Source organism: Schistocerca piceifrons, chromosome 2 (genome assembly GCF_021461385.2).
Source record: "Schistocerca piceifrons isolate TAMUIC-IGC-003096 chromosome 2, iqSchPice1.1, whole genome shotgun sequence".
Taxonomy (NCBI): domain Eukaryota; kingdom Metazoa; phylum Arthropoda; class Insecta; order Orthoptera; family Acrididae; genus Schistocerca; species Schistocerca piceifrons.
The window spans coordinates 596,949,308-596,976,625 of NC_060139.1; the positions used below are offsets into that span (position 1 = coordinate 596,949,308).

At 39.8% G+C, this 27,318-nt stretch overlaps 1 protein-coding gene across 1 annotated transcript in view; it reads left to right on the top strand.

Moving 5' to 3' along the window:
• LOC124775646 (esterase FE4-like) overlaps positions 1-15,446 on the top strand; it is an 83,350-nt gene extending 67,904 nt beyond the window's left edge. Inside the window, exon 9 of the mRNA XM_047250474.1 lies at positions 15,273-15,446. Coding sequence (XP_047106430.1) covers positions 15,273-15,446 — 174 coding nt within the window. The remainder of the gene's footprint in view (positions 1-15,272) is intronic.
• Positions 15,447-27,318: the final 11,872 nt, after the last annotated feature.

Below are 27,318 nucleotides of genomic sequence, written 5' to 3' on the forward strand. Positions count from 1 at the left end.
AGGCCCCAAGTGGCCCATTGGGACCATCTGACCGCTGTGTCATCCTCAGCTGAGGATGCGGATAGAAGGGGCGTGTGGTCAGCATACCACTCTACCGGTCATTACGATGGTTTTCTTTGACCGGAGCTGCTACTATTCGGTCGAGTAGCCCCTCAATTGGCATCACGAGGCTGAGTGCACCCCGAAAAATGGCAACAGCACATGGCGGTCCGGATGGTCACCCATCCAAGTGTCGGCCACGCCCAACAATGCTTAACACATGATGGAGATGCTGGGTTGCAGATAGGCACGACAAAAAGACTGTCACAAATAAAGCTTTTGGCCAGTTAAGGCCTTCATCAAAAATAGATCACACACACACACACACACACACACACACACACACACACACACACACACACACACACACACACACACACGACTGCAGTCTCAGGCAACTGAAACCACACTTCAGTTGCCTGGGACTGCAGTCATGTGTATGAGTTGCATTTGCGTAAGTGTGTGTGTGTGTGTGTGTGTGTGTGTGTGTGTGTGTGTGTGTGTGTCTGTCTGTCTGTCATCTATATTTGACAAAGACCTTACTGGCCGAAAGCTTTATTTGTGACAGTCTTTTTGTTGTGCCTGTCTGCGACTCAACATCTCCGGTATGTGGTGAGTGGCAACTTTGGTTTTCATAATATTGTTACATTCCATACTGGATTTTCAACTGTTTGATTGTCACCATGCATTGTAGCATGGATTATGGAGGGTGCATGTAGATGTATATGAATTTTAGTTTGGAGAGGGAGTTAAGCTGTTATAGGAGGTTGAGGAGTTCTTCTTCACCATAAGCCTAGGGCATGAAAAGTTCATAACCTGTATTATTCTACAGCATTTAACAGCAGAGCTAGCTAGAGTCTTTAGTTCGCATATATCAACATGGCTGTGACACTACAAGATGTAAACCTTCAAAGAACTGCCCTGTTAGGCAAGAGGTGAGGCTATCCAGTTCTTGAGAGCAAGACGGAATTTATAAAGTACATTGAAGCTATTAGATTTAATGAATGTGCATATAAAGATTTAGTACCAAAGTACACTTGTATCAATTTTAAAATTATTGGCAACTTCTGAGATAAACACAGGCCGCAGTAATACAGGCCCCTTCCCTGACACTCTTTCTGGTCTGAATTCACAGGCAAAAAGAATATCAGAGTGGACTGACAAAGTGTAGAAAGCATTCAACTAGCCGAAGACTGCCTCACAAGAGTGATCACTTTGGTTCATGCAATACTCAATGCACCGCTCACTGTCACAGTTGACGCTGGTGAATCAGCCATCGAAGCATTCGTACAACAAGTTGTAGTGCATGAAGCACAGTTACTTCGCTTCTTCTCTAAAAAAAACTGAATGGCCTCACTGTCAAAATGGTCCATGTTTGACCATGAATTACTCACCGTCTACGAAGCAATCAAACATTTTAGTGAAGATAATGAAGGAAGACATTGTTATTTAAATGGACCACAAGCCACTTGCAGATGGCATATGACACCCTTCGAAAGACATTAGTCAACGTCAACTCAACCTTATTGCACAGTGTATGACAAGACATTTGTCATCTATGTGGTGCCAACAATGTAGTCTCCTACTACCTATCATGGATCTATGTTATTTCAGTACAACTAGACTACAACAAACTAGCAGAAGAGCAGAGCCACAATGTGGATATTAAAGACTTACTTAACAGTGATTTCACCAGTCTCCACATAGAACAGTGGACAGCCCCTTTGACTAATATCCAAATACTATGTGATGTATCTCAGAATAAAATTAGGTCACTAGTACCAACATCTATACCCCACATGACTTCCAGTCAATTAAACAACCTGGTGCTCCTGGGGGTTAGACCAACAGGACTGCTCATCACTGAACATTTCATTTGGCTGAATATTAAACATGACTGTTGAGCCTGGACACAAACTTGCCTGGTGAGCCAGTGCAGCAAATTTGGTTATCATACACAATGTCAAATAGGTCACTTTGATATACCATAATCACATTTTCAAAACAGCATATAGACCTCATAATCCCCCTGCTTGCTGTCAGTTACAGACAGAGACTCTCATTGAGTGGAAGCAGTCCTAAATAAAGATACTACAGAAGAGTCAGTGACTTGTGTTCATGAATGATCGGATACTTGATTTGGCTACCCTAAAATGATAGTGACAGACCAGAAAAGACTATTTCAGTCCATGATATTTGAGGCTCTCTGCCACCTTGTGGCATTACACATAATTAGATGACCACGTACCACCCTCAGAATGCTGGGCTTGTGGAGCAGTGAGAGAGAACCCTAAAAGCTGCACTCATGTGCCACAGAGGACAGTGGATGGAAGCCTTGCCTTGGGTGCTACTAGGCATTCACATGGCATTCAAGGACAACTTACACAGATCACTAGTAGAAATTGTGTATCAAGAATTACTCACACCTCAGGCAGAATTCTTTCTACCAACTCAGCCCTCTGGCCCAGCAGACTTACCAGCACTGGTCAAGTGAATGGATAGCCACATCAACAACACTTCGGTGCCACTGCCTACCTCATATGCCAGGGTGAAAGTTTTAATGCATTAGGCACTGATTAATTGGTAATTTGTAATGCTATGGGACAATATGATCCAGCCAGCTTAACAGCCACAATACTCTGGCCAGTGTAGAGTGTTAAAACATGACACCCACACAATGAACATTTTGCTCAATGAGAAAGCAAAAACACCTAAAACCAGTGTGGATCCTGTGCAAACACTCAGCAGTGCAGTGCATTGCAAGGACCCTCAAGAAATGGACAATGACCCATATGGTCATTTACCGCTTGAAATGCAGGTCCCTAATTTAAACTCAGAGGAGCCAGTCTTCATCAAACTTAACATGAGACACTGATCCAGTGAATGTGCTTGTGAAGCTTGTAAACAGTGATCTGATAGTGGACAAATGCCATGACTAATAATGGGCCAATAGACTGAAAACTTACATACAAATGTCAGTTACCACAATGACAGCTACTGCACACTGCATCACACAGAGCTTGTATCCTCCTACTGATATGCCATTCCAGCCTCCCCATCCCCTGTCGCCACATATGCCAAACTAATCTCAGTACAACCACCTCCACTGACCTCCTCACCATTTTGTACGATATCATCTACAGGGTGTTACAAAAAGGTACGGCCAAACTTTCAGGAAACATTCCTCACACACAACTAAAGAAAAGATGTTATGTGGACATGTGTCCGGAAACGCTTAATTTCCATGTTAGAGCTCATTTTAGTTTCGTCAGTATGTACTGTACTTCCTAGATTCACCGCCAGTTGGCCTAATTGAAGGAAGGTAATGTTGACTTCGGTGCTTGTGTTGACATGCGACTCATTGCTCTACAGTTCATGGACGATGGAGCTCCTGCACATTTCAGTCGAAGTGTTCATACGCTTCTCAACAACAGATTCAGTGACCGATGGATTGGTAGAGGCGGACCAATTCCATGGCCTCCACGTTCTCCTGACCTCAACTCTCTTGACTTTCATTTATGGGGGCATTTGAAAGCTCTTGTCTACGCAACCCCGGTACCAAATGTATAGACTTTTCGTGCTCGTATTGTGGATGGCTGTGATACAATACGCCATCCTCCAGGGCTGCATTTAGCGCATCAGGGATTCCATGCGACAGAGGGTGGATGCATGTATCCTCGCTAACGGAGGACATTTTGGACATTTCCTGTAACAAAGTGTTTGAAGTCATGCTGGTACGTTCTGTTGCTGTGTGTTTCCATTCCATGATTAATGTGATTTGAAGAGAAGTAATAAAATGAGCTCTAACATGGAAAGTAAGCGTTTCCGTGCATATGTCCACATAACATATTTTCTTTCTTTGTGTGTGAGGAATGTTTCCTGAAAGTTTGGCCATACCTTTTTGTAACACCCTGTATACAGAACGACTGCTGTGAGCCTATCCATGATGAGAAATGGAAAAACCACTGTGATTTGCAGCCAAGCATGTCAGATCAACACTGAGAAATGGTCCAGCAGTGTCCAAATCAACAGCCAGTCACAACATGGCTTATGAAACACTTCTGACCCCCCCCCCCCTCCCCAGTTGACGAAGCCCACTGACTATTTCTCCACCAGAGCTCTGCACTATGGAAACAGGAGGGGATGCATCTCTGCTAGGACATCAGCATGAGTAACAACTCTAACCAGAGCACATGTGGTGCTGAGTGGAATACCTGGGTGGATTCCAGAGAGCTTAGTTCACTTAGAACCTTATATTACGTGGATGTGCTGGATGTTGTGTATGGGAATAAAGCACTATTGTCACAACAGTGTGCCACCTCTGTTATCAGCATGACCACTGCACTTAGTCCGCACCATTAGCTGAGTGGTCAGCACATCTGACTGCCACACTATGGGACCAAGTCTGATTCCTAGCTGGGTCATAGTTGTGTTGTCCTCATCATCATTTCATGATTACCAACACACAAGTTGCCCAATGTGGCATCAACAAAAGGACTTGCAACTCAGTGACTGAACTTTCCAAGGACTACAGAACCTCCATCAAACTGTAATGGCTGATACCTTCTTCACTTGCTATGATTACCTGATATCCATTATCAAAATCCCTTTATAGTAGTGCTGTCCTCAGTTACCTGCCTTACCTGATATCCATTATCAAAATCCCTTTATAGTAGTGCTGTCCTCACCTGATATCCATTATCAAAATCCCTTTATAGTAGTGCTGTCCTCAGTTACCTGCCTAAAACTGGCTTCACAGTAGTTATGACCTTGTAACCTGATTCTAATTTCTCTCTATTTGGCCTACACCCTTCCCATGACTACTACCTACTAGCAGAACTCTTTATCTTCCTGCTTCATTTTGTTTACAAACTACCATTAGTTATATGACTATCAGCCCGGTGCACTCTTCTTTCTATTATAGCTAGATGAGTTTCCTCCTAAAATACTTCATGTAGCAAGCAAAATTATTATCTAATATGATTTCAAATGTGACTGCAGATCTCTTTTCATTTTGCTCCTGGCTTGGCATTTATTCGCTGTTTCCACAGTATTTTTCCCCTCAGCTCTATCTAATTCACATTTCTCAAAATCTAATTTAATCTGAAGGGTACAGATGTTTTCCAATACTCTTCTGTATTCCCTACTGTTCCATGGGAGAAACTCAATCCATTCTCTGTGGAATTCCCCACCACTATTGGTCCAGTGGAAGATCCACCCACAACCCTCACATGGCATTATATTGTTCACTACCCTACAGCAAATACAGAGTCTTGTCACGTATCGTAAAAATTTCAAATCACAAACAAGATTAAAATACTAAAGGAAGATTAGAATTCACATAGTGCTGTCAACTGCAGCACCCAGAGGGTCAATAATGTGCTGAACAGCACTTTCAGGCATGTTTCATTGATATAACAGCCAATTATGATTATAACTGTTATTTTTTACTTTATCAGCCCCTCTAATTTTCAAAACCCATCTGTAGAATATCTCAAATGCATCAAGTCTCTTCAGTTTTCCCACAGTCCATGATTCACTACAATACATTCTCAGAAATTCCTGCCTCAATTTAAGGCCTATGTTTGGTACATGTCTTCTTTGCCAGGAATTCCCTGTTTGTCTGCTCTAGTTTGCTTTTTATATCCTCCTTTCTTCAGGCACCATGGGTTATTTTGCTTACAAGGTAGCAGAATTCCTTAACTTCATCTACTTCATGATCAATTTTTATGTTAAGTTTTTTGCAATATTCATTACTTTTGTCTTTCTGCAATTTACTCTCAATCCAACCGGGGGGGGGGGGGGGGGGGGGGGGACATTTCAGGGTTTCTCTTCAAAATGACATATGCATGTTATCTGTACAATGTTTGGTTCTTGTGCAATAAATAATTGAAAGTGTTCCTGGACTTTATGTACACCCTGTATATTATTACGTGCAAGCACGTGTGCACACAGAAAGAAACACACACACACACACACACACACACACACACACACACAAATCTCTCAAAACATTACACCAAACTTGCTTTGATATTAAGTATTTCATAATGTCTTTCTTTCAGCACCATCTTTAGGCACTTTGGGCCACACTGTGCAGAGATGACAGTGACCATCTGTGTGTGTGTTATGCATGGGTGAATGTGTGTGTGTGTGTGTGTGTGTGTGTGTGTGTGTGTGTGTGTGTGTGTGTGTGGCGGGGGGAGGGGGGGGCCACAAGCACACATGTGCACCTCTATTGCTAGCACCACATATGCGCAGATGTGTGTGTAGTAATATTTTTAGTAATATCCGACACACTTCTTTTAAATCTGCCTGTCTGCAACTCAATGTGGTGAGTAGCAAACTATTCTAATTAAAATTGTTCAATGGAAATTCTGAGATGGAATAACAACATGAATTAGGATAGATTCTACTCACCACACAGAGGAGGCATTGACTGGCACACAGGCACATTTAAATTAGCTGGAGCAGGCAGTGGGGATATAGAAGAGATCTGAGGCAGAAAGAAGAAGCAGATGTTAGAAAGGGTTGAGAATCATTTATGAAGCTGGAGTGGGAGCAGGGAAGGGCACAGAAGCAGGCTGAGGGTAGGGATTAGCAAAGGTTCAGGCCAGGGGGTTTATGAGAGCAAAAGATATGCTGCAGGGAGAATTCCTGCCTCAATAACTAAGAAAAGCTAGTCTTGGTTGGGAGAATGCAGACAGCTTTAGCCATGAAGCAGTTGTTTGTGTAAAGTATACCAACCAGCATGGCACACTTAGCAACTGGGTGATCCACCTATCTTTTGGCCACAGTTTGATAGCAGCCATTCGGGTGATGTGCACATAGAGTGCTGCACGTGGGATGCATTAAAGTTAGTACTCCACAGGACTACCTTCTCAGGTGGCCCTGTATTTGATGTTGTAGGAGAGTGAATAAGATAGTTCTTCCATTTGGGTCTTTTATAGAGATATGAACCAGAGGGTAAAGGTTTGTGAGGGGGGTGGAGCAGGGATGGGCAAGAATACTGTATAGGTGGGGTGGGTGGTAGAGTATCTCTGTGAGAGAACAATGCAAAGAATACTACTAATTTCAGGGTATTATGAGAGATAGTCGAAACCTTGGCAGAGAACACGATTCCGTTGTTCAAATCTTGGGTGATACTGACACATGAGGGTGGAAGGCAGAGGGGTTTCCGCTGGATAGGTCAGGAGTCCACTACACGCAACAAGCGGCTACACGGGTAGCAGGGGTTGTGTGGCGTGGGCTGGGCGGTTTTTTAGGTTAGATGGCCTTGGGCAAGTACAGAAAGGGCAAAAGCCTCAACGGGTGCGGGGAAAAGTCAGGACATGCGGGGACCAAGCAGCAATCGGTATTTTAATTGTCAACTGTCGAAGCTGCGTTGGTAAAGTACCAGAACTTCAAGCGCTGATAGAAAGCACCGAAGCTGAAATCGTTATAGGTACAGAAAGCTGGCTTAAGCCAGAGATAAATTCTGCCGAAATTTTTACAGACGGTGTTTAGAAAGGATAGATTGCATGCAACCGGTGGTGGAGTGTTCGTCGCTGTTAGTAGTAGTTTATCCTGTAGTGAAGTAGAAGTGGATAGTTCCTGTGAATTATTATGGGTGGAGGTTACACTCAACAACCGAACTAGGTTAATAATTGGCTCCTTTTACCGACCTCCCGACTCAGCAGCATTAGTGACAGAACAACTGAGAGAAAATTTGGAATACATTTCACATAAATTTTCTCAGCATGTTATAGTCTTAGGTGGAGATTTCAATTTACCAGATATAGACTGGGACACTCAGATGTTTAGGACGGGTGGTGGGGACAGAGCATCGAGTGACATTTTACTGAGTGCACTATCCGAAAATTACCTCGAGCAATTAAACAGAGAACCGACTCGTGGAGATAACATCTTGGACCTACTGATAACAAACAGACCCAAACTTTTCGACTCTGTATGTACAGAACAGGGAATCAGTGATCATAAGGCCGTTGCAGCATCCCTGAATATGGAAGTTAATAGGAATATAAAAAAAGGGAGGAAGGTTTATCTGTTTAGCAAGAGTAATAGAAGGCAGATTTCAGACTACCTAACAGATCAAAACGAAAATTTCTGTTCCGACACTGACAATGTTGAGTGTTTATGGAAAAAGTTCAAGGCAATTGTAAAATGCGTTTTAGACAGGTACGTGCCGAGTAAAACTGTGAGGGACGGGAAAAACCCACCGTGGTACAACAACAAAGTTAGGAAACTACTGCGAAAGCAAAGAGAGCTTCACTCCAAGTTTAAACGCAGCCAAAACCTCTCAGACAAACAGAAGCTAAACGATGTCAAAGTTAGCGTAAGGAGGGTTTTGTGGCGGTGTTCGTAGGGACAAACACTTGGCTGTAGAAATGGCTTACGAAGTCACCGCCACACTTTTAATTGCGGGCCGACCGGTCCGCTGGAACAGTAAACAGAAAGATGAAAAACCAAACACTCTGATTAAATAAAAGTCGGTACTTATCTTTATTGATAAAGATACAGAAACACAATAGGGAACTCCGTGTCTACAGAGATCTGTCTAGTTCGAGTCGGAGCGGCTAGGTCAGCGTCGGCTGACGACAAACAACAACTCTGCTGCGATGAACACACAACTGACTAACAAGTACACAATTCGGTGGCGAGTATACAACTGAGCGGCGAATACAGAACTGTCCTAGCGCTCGCGACTCCAGCGCTTAAGAAGCCAGAAGCCAGCGGTGGCGCGCGCAGACTTGCGGCGATTTCCTGTATCGCTGGCGCTGCTTATGCGGACGGCGTCCGGACTTTGATGCTGCCAACCTTTTGGCAGCGGGCTCGGTTGGCATTACTGGCTAGGATACAACAGAGGGCTATGCGTGAAGCATTCAGTGAATTCGAAAGTAAAATTCTATGTACCGACTTGACAGAAAATCCTAGGAAGTTTTGGTCTTACGTTAAATCAGTAAGTGGCTCGAAACAGCATATCCAGACACTACAGGATGATGATGGCATTGAAACAGAGGATGACAGGTGTAAAGCTGAAATACTAAACACCTTTTTCCAAAGCTGTTTCACAGAGGAAGACTGCACTGCAGTTCCTTCTCTAAATCCTCGCGCAAACGAAAAAATGGCTGACATTGAAATAAGTGTCCTAGGAATAGAAAAGCAACTGGAATCACTCAATAGAGGAAAGTCCACTGGACCTGACGGGATACCAATTCAATTCTACACAGAGTACGCGAAAGAACTTGCCCCCCTTCTAACAGCCCTGTACCGCAAGTCTCTAGAGGAACGGAGGGTTCCAAATGATTGGAAAAGAGCACAGATAGTCCCAGTCTTCAAGAAGGGTCGTCGAGCAGATGCGCAAAACTATAGACTATATCTCTGACGTCGATCTGTTGTAGAATTTTAGAACATGTTTTTTGCTCCAGTATCATGTCATTTTTGGAAACCCAGAATCTACTATGTAGGAATCAACATGGATTCCGGAAACAGCGATCGTGTCAGACCCAACTCGCTTTATTTGTTCATGAGACCCAGAAAATATTAGATACAGGCTCCCAGGTTGATGCTATTTTTCTTGACTTCCAGAAGGCGTTCGATACAGTTCCGCACTGTCGCCTGATAAACAAAGTAAGAGCCTACAGAATATCAGACCAGCTGTGTGGCTGGATTGAAGAGTTTTTAGCAAACAGAACACAGCATGTTGTTATCAATGGAGAGACGTCTACAGACGTTAAAGTAACCTCTGGCGTGCCACAGGGGAGTGTTATGGGACCATTGCTTTTCACAATATATGTAAATGACCTAGTAGATAGTGTCGGAAGTTCCATGCGGCTTTTCGCGGATGATGCTGTAGTATACAGAGAAGTTGCAGCATTAGAAAATTGTAGCGAAATGCAGGAAGATCTGCAGCGGATAGGCACTTGGTGCAGGGAGTGGCAACTGACCCTTAACATAGACGAATGTAATGTATTGCGAATACATAGAAAGAAGGATCCTTTATTGTATGATTATATGATAGCGGAACAAACACTGGCAGCAGTTACTTCTGTAAAATATCTGGGAGTATGCGTGCGGAACGATTTGAAGTGGAATGATCATATAAAATTAATTGTTGGTAAGGCGGGTACCAGGTTGAGATTCATTGGGAGAGTGCTTAGAAAATGTAGTCCATCAACAAAGGAGGTGGCTTACAAAACACTCGTTCGACCTATACTTGAGTATTGCTCATCAGTGTGGGATCCGTACCAGATCGGTCTGACGGAGGAGATAGAGAAGATCCAAAGAAGAGCGGCGCGTTTCATCACAGGGTTATTTGGTAACCGTGATAGCGTTACGGAGATGTTTAATAAACTCAAGTGGCAGATTCTGCAAGAGAGGCGCTCTGCATCGCGGTGTAGCTTGCTCGCCAGGTTTCGAGAGAGTGCGTTTCTGGATGAGGTATCGAATATATTGCTTCCCCCTACTTATACCTCCCGAGGAGATCACGAATGTAAAATTAGAGAGATTAGAGCGCGCACGGAGGCTTTCAGACAGTCGTTCTTCCTGCGAACCATACGCGACTGGAACAGGAAAGGGAGGTAATGACAGTGGCACGTAAAGTGCCCTCCGCCACACACCGTTGGGTGGCTTGCGGAGTATAGATGTAGATGTAGATGTAGGGGGGGGGGGGGGGGGGGGGCGCTCCTTTTGTGGCTGGTCAGTGATTATGTGATGGATAGTAGGAGACTTGGGGGACACAAGGACGGAAATCTGTTTCTGTACACCTTATCACTTAATTTGTGAAAGGAGGGCATTAAAAACCTTACAGCTACTGAAGTGGATAACCTTCTGTACTATTCATAGGTTTGTATGATCATAGTGAATGTCCCTTAAAAGTGAAAGTTCCTTAAAAATATTTCTGCATTGGTTCTAGGATGAATTCCTCTCATGATTCTTAGTCTCATTTCTGTGGATATAGTGCTTCTCTCGCTAGTAGCTTTATTCCATATTTCTGTGATACCAAACAATGTGTGAACACAGTCTTTTGCAATAATCCAGGATATAGTTTGACCAGTTTAGTTTGCAGTATAGTACTACCCTAGCAATCTTTTAGTCAACCAGTTTTCTCCTATCTATTCATCAGTAGAGGTTGTCTGAAACTAAGAAAAGCTCGTTTTACTGTAACTAGCGGGAAGACCATTTATGTATAACATTTCATAATATACATAAAAACCTTATTAACTGACACTTCATGTCCATTGTAAATTTACAATATTCTGCCCAGGGAGACAGATCATTAATAAAAATAATAAAAAATTAAGGCACCCACAACTGAGCCCAGAGGCACACCACATGCGATGGTAGCTCACTCTAATGATACCCTGCAAATTGACACCATTGTAACTGTTGCTTATTACTGTTATCTTGATGCCACACACCTCAATTTACTGTTCACCACAATATTGGTGTGATACTAGAGATATATATAATACATTATTTCCAACAACTTACAGTCATGTTTACACACAACTGGCCAAGTTCCTGCAGGATCACCACCCAACCCCTTACTTGCATGAGCAGTTGCTGCTCCTATTTCATCCATTTACCCCTAGTGTGAATCTGAGTAAGGTGATGCAGTGGTTAGCACACTGGACTCAAATTTGAGAGGACAGTGGTTCAAATCCTCATCCAGCCATCCAGATACAGGTTTTCCATAATTTCCCTAAATTGATTAGGGCAAATACTGGGATGGTTTCTACAAAAGGGCACAGCTGATTTCCTTCCCCATCCTTGACATAATTCGAGTTTGTTCTCCGTCTCTAATGGCCTCAGTGTCGACAGGACATTACACCAAATCTTCCTTCCTTCCTTTCTTCCTAGTACAGAACTCTCTGTCATTAGTGAGGCTGTTACCTGCTTCATTTACTAAGATCATGCTAAAACTGGTGCTTGGCTTCACAGTACTTGAGACACTGTAACCTGATTCTAATTGTCCTGCAGCATACATAACTCTCCTACCTAATGCAAGGCTCTTTTCTTCCTGTTTCATTTTGTTTCTGACCTACTCAATAGCTAGATAAGTATTCTGAAGTACTTCTAGTAACAAGCAAAATTTTCATCTAAAGTAATTTCAGATGTGACTGCAGATCTGTTTCCTTTTTGCACTTTACTTGTTACCATTTCCACAGAATTTTTCCCCTTCAGCCTATCTGATTCACATTTCTCAAAACATCTTATCTCTTCTGTATGGCCACCTGTTCCACAGGAGAGTCTCAGGTCATTCTCTGTTCAATTCTCCACCACAGATGGTACATAGCAGAGATGCTACCCATAACCCTGACATGGATGACCATTCTATAGCAACAATAACACTTGTTATATATCATAAAATACTTAAAGGAAGCTTAAAATGCACATTTTGCCATTGTTCATGCATGTCAATATTAAAGATATATAAGATCACATGAGCCGTAAACATTTTTCATTCCTTTTACCTGATGTTACATAACAATTTCACTAATGCACCTAAGCTTAACTTATATTTATATTTATCAAGGCAAATTGTGCATAAAGTAACTTCTAAACTACCAATTACTTAAATATTGAAGGAGCAAAAATCATAACATTCCTATGCACAGTGTTGCCAACTGTTGCACAAAGGGGGCCTTGTTAACAAATTGTACAATGTGATTAAGTGTCAGTTTGAGATGGTGAAACAGTAAACATGGTGTCTCATAATGTTTGGTGGTAAGCTACTCTTATTCCTGGTTTGCATAAATTATTTAACTGGGAGATTGGAGAGTGTTTCAAAAACTGTGATGTTTGCTAATGAGACTAGTATACTAATAAAGAGTTCAAACACATCCATACAAAATACAGCCAGGAGAAAAATGAAACAGGCTTATGACTGCATCACACCAAACAGTTTAACCCTTAATCATACAAAGACTCATATTATGGAATTCCAAATTAATCTAATTGATTTACAGAAACCAGCACATACAGGATGAGCTGGATGAGTCTGCATGTGTGACATTCTTGTGTATCTAGAGAGATAGTAAACTGAAGTATTAACAGCATTTGGGTAAGTTAAATGAAGAAGCTTTGTAATGCTTGCTTTACTTGGAAACCTTTCTCATTACACTATTATGAAAATTAAAGTTATTACTCACCCCATAGCAGAGATGCTGAATCGCAGATAGGCATAACAGAAAGAATGTCACAAATAAGCTTTCGGTCAGCAAGGTCTTCATCAAAAATAGACAACTGAGCTGCCAGAGACAGCAGTCATGTGTGTAGTCGCATCTGTGTGTGTGTGTGTGTGTGTGTGTGTGTGTGTGTGTGTGTGTGTGAGTGTCATCTATTTTTGACAAAGGCCTTGCTAGCTGAAAGCTTATTTGTGACAGTCTTTTTGTTGTGCCTATCTATGACTCAGTATCTCTATTATATGGTGAGTAGCAACTTTTCTTTTCATAATATTATTACATGTGGTCCTATATGTCTCATTATACTGTTATGCAGGTGTAATTCCTAGACTGCTTTTCACAGTTTCACTCTTAGAGCATAATCTTCCAGCATACTGCAGCTATAGTTAAAAAAGTTTTTATTACATTAGTTATTTAGACACATACACTAAGGGCATTGTGTAGAGATGATAACCAAACATCTTGCAGAAGCGTTTTCAGCAACATGTGGGTTCTTATATTCATGTGGCAAGTACATAACCTCCTTAACAGGATTTGTCAATAATGTAGGATGATTAAATTAGGGCAAAATGTGCACAATTCACAACTATAACACTAATAATAAAAGCAAGGTAATTCACATAGTCATCTGTATGAGCTAGTTAGCATTAACCATAATTTATTGTTACTATACTTTCTAGAAGTAGCCTTCAGTGTTTTCTCCTGCCTGTTGATACTTAGCTTGATTCATTCCAAATCCCTAAAGGCTGTCCATCAAGGTGAGATTTATAGAAAAGCATGTGTGAGTGAATTAATGAATGACATGCCACAACTGCATTACTAACATGTCACTGTAGCCATCACTTTCATTCATTCATTATGTTCCATAAATCCCTTCATGAAGGAGAGCTTTAGGAATGTGCAATAAGCCAAGCAGAAACTCCTCTTGCAGCCTACTTCTGTTAAGTATACTAACAACAAATTATGACTGTTACTAATGTATTCACACTGACAATTATTACTTCCAAGTTGCTTCATTCATGATTGTGTATATAAGGAGGATATTAGCTACTTTGAGAAAAACCACTGTTCCTCGTGTTCTGCTACTCACATACTGTCTTATCCAAAACTTTTATGTAACTTTACTACTTTCCCTTTTATTTAAGAGGCTGCTTATGTCCTACTAACCTTACCCTCAACAGGCTTTTGTAAATACATCCAAAGTCAAGATCTGTTTAACACAAAATGTTAGAGATTTGCATAATCTGTCTCCCTATGTGTCCAGATATTGTAACAAGTTGTAGAACAAATGGCCAAGATGTGTTCTTTCACTTAATTTTTGAATATCTGTTGATGTTAAACACCTGCTTGATGTCTACCAACAATCTATTAGATAGGGATGCATTGGTTTTTGTGGGAATTATTTTTGCTCTAAGTATTGAGGTTGTGAACTACATAGTTCATCCTAAATTAATTCGTGTTGTTAATCACAAATGCAATTTTGGACTATATTTATTGGTGCATAAGTGTAAGAACCTCTAGGTCCATGAAGAGGCTTCTGTAAGATGTTATGTTATCAAATTTACACAATGTTCTTTCTGTACACTTCAGAAGAATTAGGTTTTACTTCCTTTGTTGTACTGCCTCAGAGGATTATGTCTTAGGACAGTACTGAGGCAAAGGTCACAGTCCGACTCTTCTTCTATAGATAGACCAGTATAAAAAAGAATGTTGGAATAACTTGCAAGCAGATGGGAAAGATTTGATTTTTTTCCTTGACTGGAAACCATGGTTGTTTCCATTATTGTCTCTTACATTCTGAGTTACAGTAGTGCATCAAAGACTGATCACCCTGTAACAGTTCAGTTGAGAAAAACATAATCCATCATGAGTGGTAGTGTATACAGATCCATGACACTTGAAACCACTCTTAACGCTGCAACACAATATATTATTAAGCTTACATCACAGATCATAGAATTCATGTTATTTAATGGCTAGCTATTGTAGTTTAGTGTCTATGACATAATAACTTTGCAGTATACAAATTTTTCCATTCTGTTGCAGCTGGCATCAGATTTAATGTTTGTTGAAGGAATAGACACAGTTGTGCGGAACATGAGTTTGAGTTCTGCAGAACCAGTTTACTACTATGAATTTTCTTTCAATGGACCACTCAGTTCATACCCAGATTTCCCAGGTAAACTGCTATATGTTCCTAAAATCAATAATTACACATAAATTTACTATGTATTTCATGTACTATTACAATTGTTAATGTACATTATTTATATGTTCTATGTCTTCATATCAAGTGCCACTTCCTCATAACCTTACTGCTAAATATTGTTTCACAGGAGCTTGCCATGGGGATGATGCAAGATACATGTCGAATTATGCAGGCCAAGACCCAAATTCTGCTGCTTACAAAATTGGGCTTCAGATGAATCAAGTGATTGCCAATTTCATCAAATACGGGTAATGCAATTAAATTTTTACAGATATGGAACATCACTCATGCTGAGAGTGTGTGTTCTTTCTTTTAAAAATGAATGAAAAATCAGGAAAATTTTATTACAAGTATGTTTTGTCCATAATTTCTGTTATTTTGTTCTTTCAGTGATCCAACACCAAATACTGATGATGTGGTTACAGTTGACTGGAATACATACAACTCAGATAGCACAAATTACTTGGAATTTGCCTCACCTCTTTACGTCAGCACTGGGCTCAACAAGGAAAGAATGGATTTCTGGCACAGTGTGATGCCCTAATCTGTTGAAAGTATCAAATACGTATTAGAAGAACCAAAATGTATTTAGAAAGAGATTTAAATAAAGCATCTATTTAAAAAACCTGAACATATTCCTAATTTTATTGTGTTAATAGACTTAAAATCATTGTTACCACCAATTATTATGTTTGTTCTTTTCCTATGTGACATAATTTGTTGAACAGATACGTATAAATGATGGAAATCAGTCAGAAATGTTGAACACCTACAAGCATTATAAGAACATAGGCTTCCGTGGCTGGTGTCATAGTGATTAAAATTCTTCTGGGTATTATGCCGCATCATTGCTAAAAACTAACAACAATAATAAACTAAAACCAATGTTTTGGTCGAATTTCAATGGCTTTCCTCAGGGAATGACTGGTTTTGCATGGGGATAGGTGCTTCTATTTATTACAGACTATCGATGTCTGACGTCACTGTTGTAAAACTTTTAATTGGCCCTCTAATATGATTGGCTAGTCATGACATATGGGACGATGGAAAGAAATAGGCTATTCATGGATGTCCATGTCATCAACAATTGGTAGCTGTCCGCCAATCAGTGTTCGGCTTCTGGTTGCCAAGTTTTCCTCCTGGTGTGTGCGGAAGTGGACTGACAGTTGCTCTTTGCTCTACAGTTGTTTGTGCAGATATGTCCATGTCCCTTGTAGCTTCTGCCCCGTGACAGCAAAATAATAAATAGAAGCACCTATCCCCATGCAAAACCAGTCGTGCCCTGAGGAAGGCCGTTGCAATTCGGCCGAAACATCGATTTTAGTTTATTATTGTTGTTAGCTTTTAGCAATGATGCGGCATAATACCCAGAAGAATTTTAATCACTCACAAGCATTATTTGGAAAGTAAGGTGAAAACCACCATAGCTAATCAAATGTTATGCAAAGATTGAAACATGCATACAACTGACCGCCAGCACACCTTGCTCAGCAAATGTGGCCATTTCCATTTGTATTGCTGCAATGTGCTGTTTACAGTATCAGTTGAAAATTTTTAAAACAATTGAACAGCCCACTGGCTGTGAGATATTGTCAGTGATTCAGTTTTTGTCAACAAGGAGTGTTGCAGCAGTGGAAATTTATTGATGGTTAAGTGAAGTGTATGGCCACAATCCAATGAGTGACAGCAAAGTGTATAAGCAGATGAGAGCTTTTAAGGGTGGACATGATAATGTTCATGGTGAACTGTGATCAGGCCAATCATCAGTGATGTCAGAAGATTTGGTCAAAGCTGTAAATAAAAAAATTTATAAAGACTGGTGATCACAATTTCAATTTTAGCATTGGAACTTCTGAGTAAGGATAGAACGGAATACTGAAGAAAATTTTACTGTGTCTGGAAAAGATATTATTAATTATGCCTGTGAGTGGTCTACCAGAAAGAAGCTAATTGTAAGTCCCTAGGAAACAGTATTAATAAACTTCCGTATAGATCAAAATAAAAATGCACCACAACTAGTAAAATGTGTGGGCAATCAACATATCATTGTGATTTATTGGGATCTGTATCAGGAAGATCTGAAATGGATTTGTCATATCTCAACTCTAAATTCAAGGCTAGCAAAAATGAACTATGTTCTAAGAATGCTTTGCAATAAACACTAGTACTAAAGCAGTTAGGGCTGTTTACTTTTCTCATGTGCATTCATAACTGAAGGAAGATATTATTTTTTTGAGGAAATGTACAAAATACCAAAACAGTTTTCAGAAAACAAAATCCAATTTATTGAAACAAGCAAGCAACATAATACCATACATTCTGTTCTTTAAAGATAAAAAAATTTTACCTCTTCCTAGCATTTATATACTGGAAGTATTTTATTCAAAGTAAAATTATCAATGGTTACAGTACCAGATCCAACGTGACATACGTGATTGTCATTGCAACACCAAACTGTGCCAAAATGGTGTGAACTATGCAGGAACAAAATTATACAACAGGTTATCCAGACATATAAAATATCTTTCTGAACTGAACATCTTTAAAAAAAAATCCATGACATCCAACCTACTGCATACCTGTTTTTAGTCATTCAGTATCTCAGTCATGAAACCATGAAAACCCATACCTTTAAATGTGTAATAATACTCAGATATGTTAAATGTGCAGTATACACACAACGGGTACTTAACTGTACAAAATGCAAAGTGCCAAATTTATGAACTGAAGTTATTACAAACAAACTGTCTGTATTACAGTGTATTAATTATTTAATCCTCAAACTTTTCCATGTTACAAATGAGAGTATCTTATCAAATGTTAGTGGTGGTTTCATGACACAGTTGGAACTGTTTGGTGCTGAAGGCACTTCAAACAGAAACATTTGTGAAAGGTGCTAAGTCCCATCAAATTATTCAAGGTGCTATGTTCTTAGTCACTCTCCACAGATCTGCATATCTTTATGCTCGTTCTTTTCCAGGTAAGGTATCACAGCCTTTAAATCTTTCTTCCTTTCATCTGTAATTGAATGGATTGAGGAAATAGATTCAAAGGTAACACATTGAATGTTTTTGCATATCTCCCTTTTTTGAGCACACCCACCTTACAGAGTCTTTCCATGTTGGTGTAACATCCTACCCATGCTACATCTGTTGAATCATATGTGATGCAGACAGCTTTTGAAATGTTCGGCTTTTTATAGAGAGTGTGTCATCTGCTATAGCTTGAATATTTAAAAAAATCTGAAGTATTCATAGACATTACTTTGAAAGGCCTAGCAACCTTTGCTTCCTCGACCATTGTGCATAGGGCACTGGGTATAAAAGCGTCTGTCAGCGACTTCCTTCTCTCTACCAAGGCAAACTCAGAGTCACAGGGGAGGAAGCTGAGCCCACTGACAAGAAACCACTGTTCTATTCATGTGGACAACCCATTTGCCATCAGGAAAAGAAAAAGAAATACCATCATTCAATTCTTGTTTTGTGCAGCACAGCTGTCACTCCAAACAATAAAGTTTTTCTTCATTGTTACCGTGATGTTTAAGACTTTCAGAATGCATGATGCGACTTCATTTCCTCCGCTACCAGTGACACTCTCATCCCACATACACATGTAAGACTGAAGGGTGTCATCTACAGATACTGCCATGTTGTAACAAGGTAACTGGTGGCTATAAAACATCTCAGAGTACGTTAGTGTGGGCACAAACATAATCTGCTGCATGTCGATTGATATTCAGCAAATGTAACTGTCAGGGAACTGAGAAGAACTGATGTCACTCATCAGAGGGCTCTGTGCCATCTCTGCCTTCCTATGGTGAATCTCTAAATGTGCCTGTGACTGCAGTGAACCTGCTTTTGCTTCAATGATCAGTAGGTCACATGTCTTGCAGGTATCTTTCCTAGGTCTGTGGAAGGAAATTCTTTCAGAAAGACAGCACAATAAAAACTGGAACTTAGGGTGCTTTCAGGTAACATCTTTTTTAAAGTGGGAGTACATTCTTGAAATATTCAGGTCAGGACTGAGGAATTTCTTGCTTGCTCTTGCTCGGCTCTAATGCCAAACTTCCCAGGGAAAGCAATTTGTGTGCTGCTTCATAAAAATTTTGTCTTCTTCGCTGTATTGGGATTGAGCATGTCTTGTTCTGTGGTCGGTGAATGTTGTCTCTCCAACACTTTTCTTCTTAATAAATATTTCCAGCTTTTACTATCCAACAGCAAAAATATTCATAAAAGTGGTTTTGAAAACTGGAACAAGATCCCCTGTACCATCTGGAATAGAATACCGAACTGTTCCCTGTTTGTGACTTTCAATGGGATTATCATAGGTTCCATGCCAATGACACTGTGCTGGTATGTTCTTTATGTTGTGTTGTCTTGCTTATAGAACTTAAAAAACAAATCTGTTTTCAATACAGGCATCAGTTCACTGCACCTTAATCTACATTTGCATAGTACCTAACGGAAAGAACAACAAAACATTATGTTTTCTATAGAGGTCACTCAAAATATGAACACTTTCAACAGTAATCATTCCTTATGTAGATTTCACAGCTAGTGAAGGGCTTACAATCGTACCGGTACCTGCAATGAGACACAGTTTCCTAGCTGGTATATTTTGTGTGTGTGTGTGTGTGTGTGTGTGTGTGTGAGTGTGTGTGTGTGTGTATGTGTGTGTTTCATATGCTTAACCTTTCGTCTTTAATTACTTCTGTTAACCTCTGAATGATCCACTGCCATTCTTCCTCCATCTCCAACCCATGTGGCTTTCATCTGCCATAACCTAACATATGGACATAAAATACTTACCAAATGATTTAAAAATAACATGTAGATATATAATATTTCATTTATATGACAATGTTGTATGACTGTATATGACCATAATATTATGTGATGTTTATACACATATCTTATAAGCTAAAGAGCAATGATTCACAACAAAGGACAGAATAGAAGTCTATGCATAGAAGTCTACACTTATCATGGCAGCAAAGTGAAACAAACACAACCGAACGGCACGTTGCACCATTCTTATGAAATCAGCAGTCAACTGAACACCAGTGGTGGCAAGTGTAACCACTTGGAATTCTCTGTGGACTTAGCACTTTTTGTATGTAATCCTCGGTATCCTGCACCTTTCAAACCACTTCACATTTTCATGAATTTGGCAATTAGCACATTTCTATATTTGTTCATTATGTGGTCCACTTTATCATAAAAATATAAATGACATAAGTTTGCTAGTTGTAAAACCAGCAATTAAAAAGTTTTCCATTGTACAACATATTTACTGAAAAAATGATTTTTATGGACAAATAAGACAAATAAAAAATAACTGAAAAATATTTCTCGTCCGTGGGCAGTTGTCGAATACCGGCTCATGCAGTAATGAAGTGTGGGTGAGTTTATCTCTTTGAGGAAGCCACTGCTCTACCCACAGCTTTCCTTCACTAATCCAACCATGCCAGCTCTGAAATATCAAAGAAAATCCTGTTTTACACTTTTGTTGTGCAAAGTGGCATCTCGAACAGCCAAGCAGCCAGTGATGGGCATGGGGCACTGCTGTGCCATCGAACGATAAGTGTGGAGCCTGCCACCAAGTTCGTCAGCAGATGAGTCAACCAATAAATCGAACATCCATGTTGGTGCCACTAGATTGTTTTGCGCAAATAGCTTGGGAATCATTGTACACCATTTTATGTCAGAGCGAATATTTAAATCATTGAGCTGGTTTACAATTTTTTGTCTATCAATTTTTTGTATTTTGTGTTGGAAAACTTTGAGTTTCTGAATGTGTCTACCACAGAACAGTTTGCAGCTTTACTGACCAACTTACAGGTCATAAGCGAAAAAGTCATGAGAATATATTAGATTGCAGATTCCACAGAGAGTCATGATTGAAAAATTCATGAAGAAATAGTCGCAGCACCGGATGCAATTGCAGCTGTGCAAGCAGAATTAACACAAAAAGAAGAAGCTTCATCTGCTGATTTATTAAAGGGGAAAGGCTCTGGTAAAAACTTATCAAATGCAGGGAGTAACATGACAAAAAACTGTATGCTTTCTACAAAAGAAATTCGACAAATGAGGAAAACAACCAAGTAGAAAATTTGATGAATAATGAGCAAATCGATTAGAATAATTCAAAAACAACCTTGCTGATGCATTCTCTGAACAGCATAATGATAGGAGAATTCCACTGAAGAGAAGTTAACTGTCACATTGTGAAATGTCGACCTAGCAAAAGCTGATGAGGTAAAAGAACTCAGCAGCAAGGTTTCAAAGGCCCAATGATAGGTACAGAGCGAGGTACAAGACAGATTGAGGCTAAAGCTTTAAACCTGCACATTCATGAATAGTTAAGAGAACCTACGGGGCACCGTTGGTGAAGTTGATAAGTTGCAAACCGAGCTTGCAGATTTGTATGCTCATGTATATGAGGATATGATGTATAGGTTTTATTTAAGTATTCATCATTAATTGATATATTAATGTGTGTTATTATAACAAAAAAATCCAAATATCTCTTGCACATTGTGCAGCTGCAGATGAAAATGGATCAATAAATCAAATCAAATCAAAAAGTGTACAATACAATGTGTAGGTTCCAAGTGAACCAAATGAATGCGAGGGAAGAATTAGCTGAGCAAATCCTCATTGTAGTGGAAGGTATTCTCCCACACTGGAAATTCTCCACTTTCAAATCAGCAAAAAAAGTTTCCACCCTGGGTCTTTATAAGATCATTCTGTGACGTACTACCAAATAACTATAACGAAGTTGTCGCTTTTTTATGTAGGCAATCATATGCAGGGTGAGGAGCAGATGCAGATACTGGTGAAAGGCTGAGAAAGGCTTCTTCATGAAAAACTGGCCCAGGGGCATTCAAACGCCTAATTTATTTGGGATGCTCAATGGCCACTTTCATTTTCCTGACATGTTTTTTCTTGGTTGGGTGGCCCAGACTGGTAAGATTGGCACCCTGCCGCAATACTGTTAAAAGTACACTGACGGAAAAATATTGCAGTGCCAAAGAGGTGTTGTGCGACATAAACAAAAGGTGGTAGGCATTTTTATATGTATGACAAATGATGTGTATTCAAATTTCACATCAGTCGCATAAGAGTGGTGCTAGTAGCAGCACTATGAGGATGCAAATCAAGGCTGCTGTAAATACATGCTGTAATGGGAGTGAGTGTTACATGCTGTAATGGGAGTGAACGTTACTTACCTTTGAGATTGGATGTGGTGGGTCGATGTTAATCAAGAATGCTGTGACAGTACCTAATGGCTGCTGCTGCTGAATTGCTCCGTTAGACACCTTTCCCACACGAGCAAACCAGTTGTTTCTTTACCTGCGGTGAAAAGGGTTCTATTCTAATGTTTATAATTGGTGTAAGTGACAGAGAATTATGTTGAATAATGTTATTCAAAAGGACATCTTAAAAATTATTCTTATCAAATGCAGTAAAGTTACTTTGAGAACGTTACAAAATCGTAGCAAAATCAGCAAACTAACTACCGGTAGTTGTCAAAGACTAGTGAAAACTTAGACCATTTCATGACCACAAGACATGAAATATTCACCAGCTCAGACTGTTCAGAGTTCAACATGATGATTCAAAAAGTAACACACATGATACAAAGAACAGTAACTCATACCCTGACTATCCTCAGTTCTGTAACAGTGGCAGAAAAAGATTTAGAGTCCTATTCTGGAGCACATTCAGACCTGTCGAAATGTATTGTAGCGGCTGTTCACCACCCAGAATCAATTACCTGTATGAATGCCTTCTTCCAGAACACATCAAGTGTCCAGAATCATTCTTTTGAACTCTTCACGTCAAAAGCCCCATTCTCCACTTGACAACCATAGTGTACCACTACTGTCTGCTTTTCCACTTGTTGAAGGCCATCCCTACCAAACATACATCATTCTTCCTTGCTAGAGACATGATTTGACTCATCTTGACCACTTTCCTGCTCTAAACGAATATATTACAACAACATTTTTTTCTTAAGGAATATTATAAACGTTCCGTCACACGCGGACGATGTACTATGATCACAAATAAAGGTTTTTTCACAAATAAATAAGCTAGTATTATAGCGCCCATGTGCTCACGATAAATGACAATGAATTGTCGTTAAATTTTATTTAAACAATTATTTATGCCTTCTTGAAAAAAGGTGTCTTTGGTTCTCTTTTCAATTGTTGCGTTCGCTAACACAGACAATTGAACACTTTTAAATTGGCACAGTTTTTAATAGCACTTGCAATCATCATTTAAATAAATGTAACTTACAAAATACTAAACTTTTCCTTGAATGACTGCACAAGTATGACATTATGTGAGGTACTCATACTGATTCATTAGCTGTGTAAATGTGGAGAATACGATGTTCTGATGGATGTTTACGTAATGCAAAAGATATAAAAGACGTCAAAAATCAATAAATAAAATATATACAGATACGTAGCATTCATGGATGATAGCTACAGTGCAGTGCTATCATCTGACAACCATTTGCTGAAACCGCATGAAGCGATTGAAAGTTGTTAATTCAGAGGTACATTGGATAAATGTTTATCCACTGTGAAATATTAACTTCTGTAGTTTTAAAGATGTGTCATTGGATGTGTCTCATTTATCTGAGATCACTGATGCATTCAGATTTGCTTTAGTACTTGATAAGAATTATTATAGACCCCAAGAGAGCTATAAGAAGCTACCCTTCAGCTTGTCTGACACTTCGACATGTCTTGGAGCAAGGTCTCCTTAAATTTACCATTTTTATCCCTTACACAAGCAATATAACCCCCAGAATACTTAAAACTTACATGAAAATACGCCCATTTGCACACTTATATTAAAACACACTTTTTCATACTCATAGCACTTCAACGGAGAGGAGTAATTTCCACAATAGGAAACTGTTTAAGTCTGTTGGATAGGTTGTTTCTTCTTAATACTTGTCGGAAAAATACCGTTTACAAGAACCCGCTCTAATTCACTAATATCTACATTCGATGATATAGTGGAGAACACTATCCTGGACTGGGGAGTAATATATTTCGCCAGCTTTAATGCATTGCTTTTGTGTGATACTTGTATTGTCTTTGTTGAAGTCGGTGTTATGAATCGTCATGTAGTATGCAGGTGGATAGTTAAAACTGAATGTAAATAGAGCATAACTTTAAGCTTTTCTCAGTCTTGGGTGTCTGGGAGGTTGAAATTGTATCAAAACGCCCCCAAACATCATCAGAATGTCTATTAAAGTACATCCAAACTGCAATAAACTGTTTCTGAGACTACAACATCCATCATAAAAACTTTCAGCTGCTCCACCATTACAAGAACTCCCTCCCCACACAGGTGACAAAACTTTACTCAGGTCTTGGTTAAATCTATGGAAACAACTTCAATCACAGACCTGTACATTCTGCATGATACATAAAGGCCCAGTAGTTATTCTGTGAACAGTAAAATATGTATCAGAATTGGATGGTATAAACAGAAATAGCAAGCCACATCCAGTAAGCAGTAAATGTATGTACACAGGGGTAAATATCGAAAGTATTGAAGAACATCACAAAATCAGCAAAATTCTGTTACGACTCGTTCTTGCTAGACACCTGTATTTATACTTAGAATGTAGTGGACATGCATCTGTTCACAGAATAACCGCTTGGAATTTTATCTACTGTGCTACATGTATTGTCCTGTGATTGAAGGATGGTGCATTACACAGACGTGGTTTCAAGACGAAACTGTCATATCCCTTTATGCATGAATAATGCTACCTAATGAGACCACTGCTGTACCAATAGTCTTCCCTTCACCCCCCCCCCCCTCCCCCATCCCCACCACCCATTGCAGTTACGCATTGTATGCATGTTAACTATGTCCAAAGAGTTTGGGGTGAGGACATTCAATGAGGCTAGCATTTCCGTTCATCCTGATTGGCAATTAAGTGCCAGAGCCATCCACGAAAGTCACTGAACTCGCTGCTACAGGTTTGCAAGCACAAGCATATTTGTAATGACTTTCCAGTATATTCGCATCTTTAGGATCACACTTATACACAATATTTCAACTTTTATCAGTTTCCATGAGGGATCTGGCTTGTTATAAGTATTTTATTTCAATCAGTGTCACACACAAGTTGGTAATGGAGAAACTGAGAACAATGTCATTGGCTGATGGCATCATCGGATCGATGCCATGAGATATTTTGTTGGCATGACAAGTCATTGAGAGCAGTTGTTTGTAACTTGAGTAATTGGGTAAAATGAGTTAAAATTATGGAAAACACAGTAAACTGCGAAAATTTATGTAAAATACATAAAAATGAGGAAAATACAACAAACGTGAGGGTACTTACATGTTCACTTGCATGTATGAAAATCATTCCAATCCTTTACTGATATGATGACAACCAATGGCGCATACTATCTGTGTTCTATGGGTTTAAGTACTGCAAAATACCCCCCTTATTCCACATGTGGTTATGCATTTTAAGCTATAGAAATTTGGGTAAAATGCGTTGAAATTAAGGAAAACCTAACAAAATTGCACAAATTGGTGGAATATATATAAAATTGAGGAAAACGTGACAAAAATGAGGGTACTTACAAGCCAGCCTGGAAATATGAGAGTCGTTCAAATGGTTCAAATGGCTCTAAGCACTATGTGACTTAACGTCTGAGGTCATCAGTCCCTTTGACCTAGAACTACTTAAACATAAGTAACCTAAGGACATCACACACATCCATGCCCAAGGCAGGATTCGAACCTGCAACCATAGCAGCAGCGCGGTTCCAGACTGAAGCGCCTAGGACTGCTCGGCCACAGCAACCGGCTAAAGTCATTCCATTCCTCTACCAGTGCGGTTGAAAACTGATGCTGCAACTACCCATGCTCTCTGGCTTAAAGACCTGAAGAACACACCTTGTTTCATGTGTGGATATGAATTGTAAGGCATAAAAATTAAAGACACAGTGTCGAAAGATTTGGAAGTCAGAATCACTAACACCTAGGACACTGGAACAGTGATCCTGTGCCTGGGAGCAATATGAGGAATCAATGCTCTTGGTCTCTTCAAAACTGGGACACCATGGCAACTGCTACCCTGTCACTATGGAAGGCGATATTAAGTGTAGAGGTCATCATCTTCAGACAGCTGTTTGGCAAGCTCTACAATACTGCTAATTCATCTACTTTCCATATGTTGTCATGTGTTCCAAATATTTGCCCATAAGAAACACCACCCCTGTCTTTTATTTACACCACCCTGTGTGTTGTGGGAGCGGCACACCCTACACCATGCTATGTCGAGCTTTCTGTGGGAGCCAATGGAACTAAACATGTTAATATCAGTTTAGCACACACGAGATCTCAAAATTGTGGTATGAAAAGAGAATGAATTGCAATATACATATCTGTAGTCGTACACTGCTTGGATGTGTTGCAGCAAAATCAATGTATCAAACTGCTCATGAAAACACCCAGGAACTCTCTGTTGTGACTGACAGTCTGTGGGATCTGGTCTTCTTACAGTACAGGTGACAAAACTTTACACAGGTCTATGGAAGTTACTTCTATCACTGGCCACCTGCTCCAATGGACCAATATGTGTATACTTAATGGGCTCACAACATATACTTGCTGTCAACTTGAGGAAGGTAATTGTTTTCGAAATATTAGAAGAGAGAGTGGTGGTAAAATCTTATTGTGCTCTCTATCAGGTGCCATTAGTGGAGTTTTTATAGCTCATTGTTTTACTCCATTGGATGGTATGAGTAACAAAGAGAGAGAGAGAGATGGGAATTGTAGCTTGCTGTTGAATGTACGTAAAAATGACCGTGGTTTTTTTTATCCT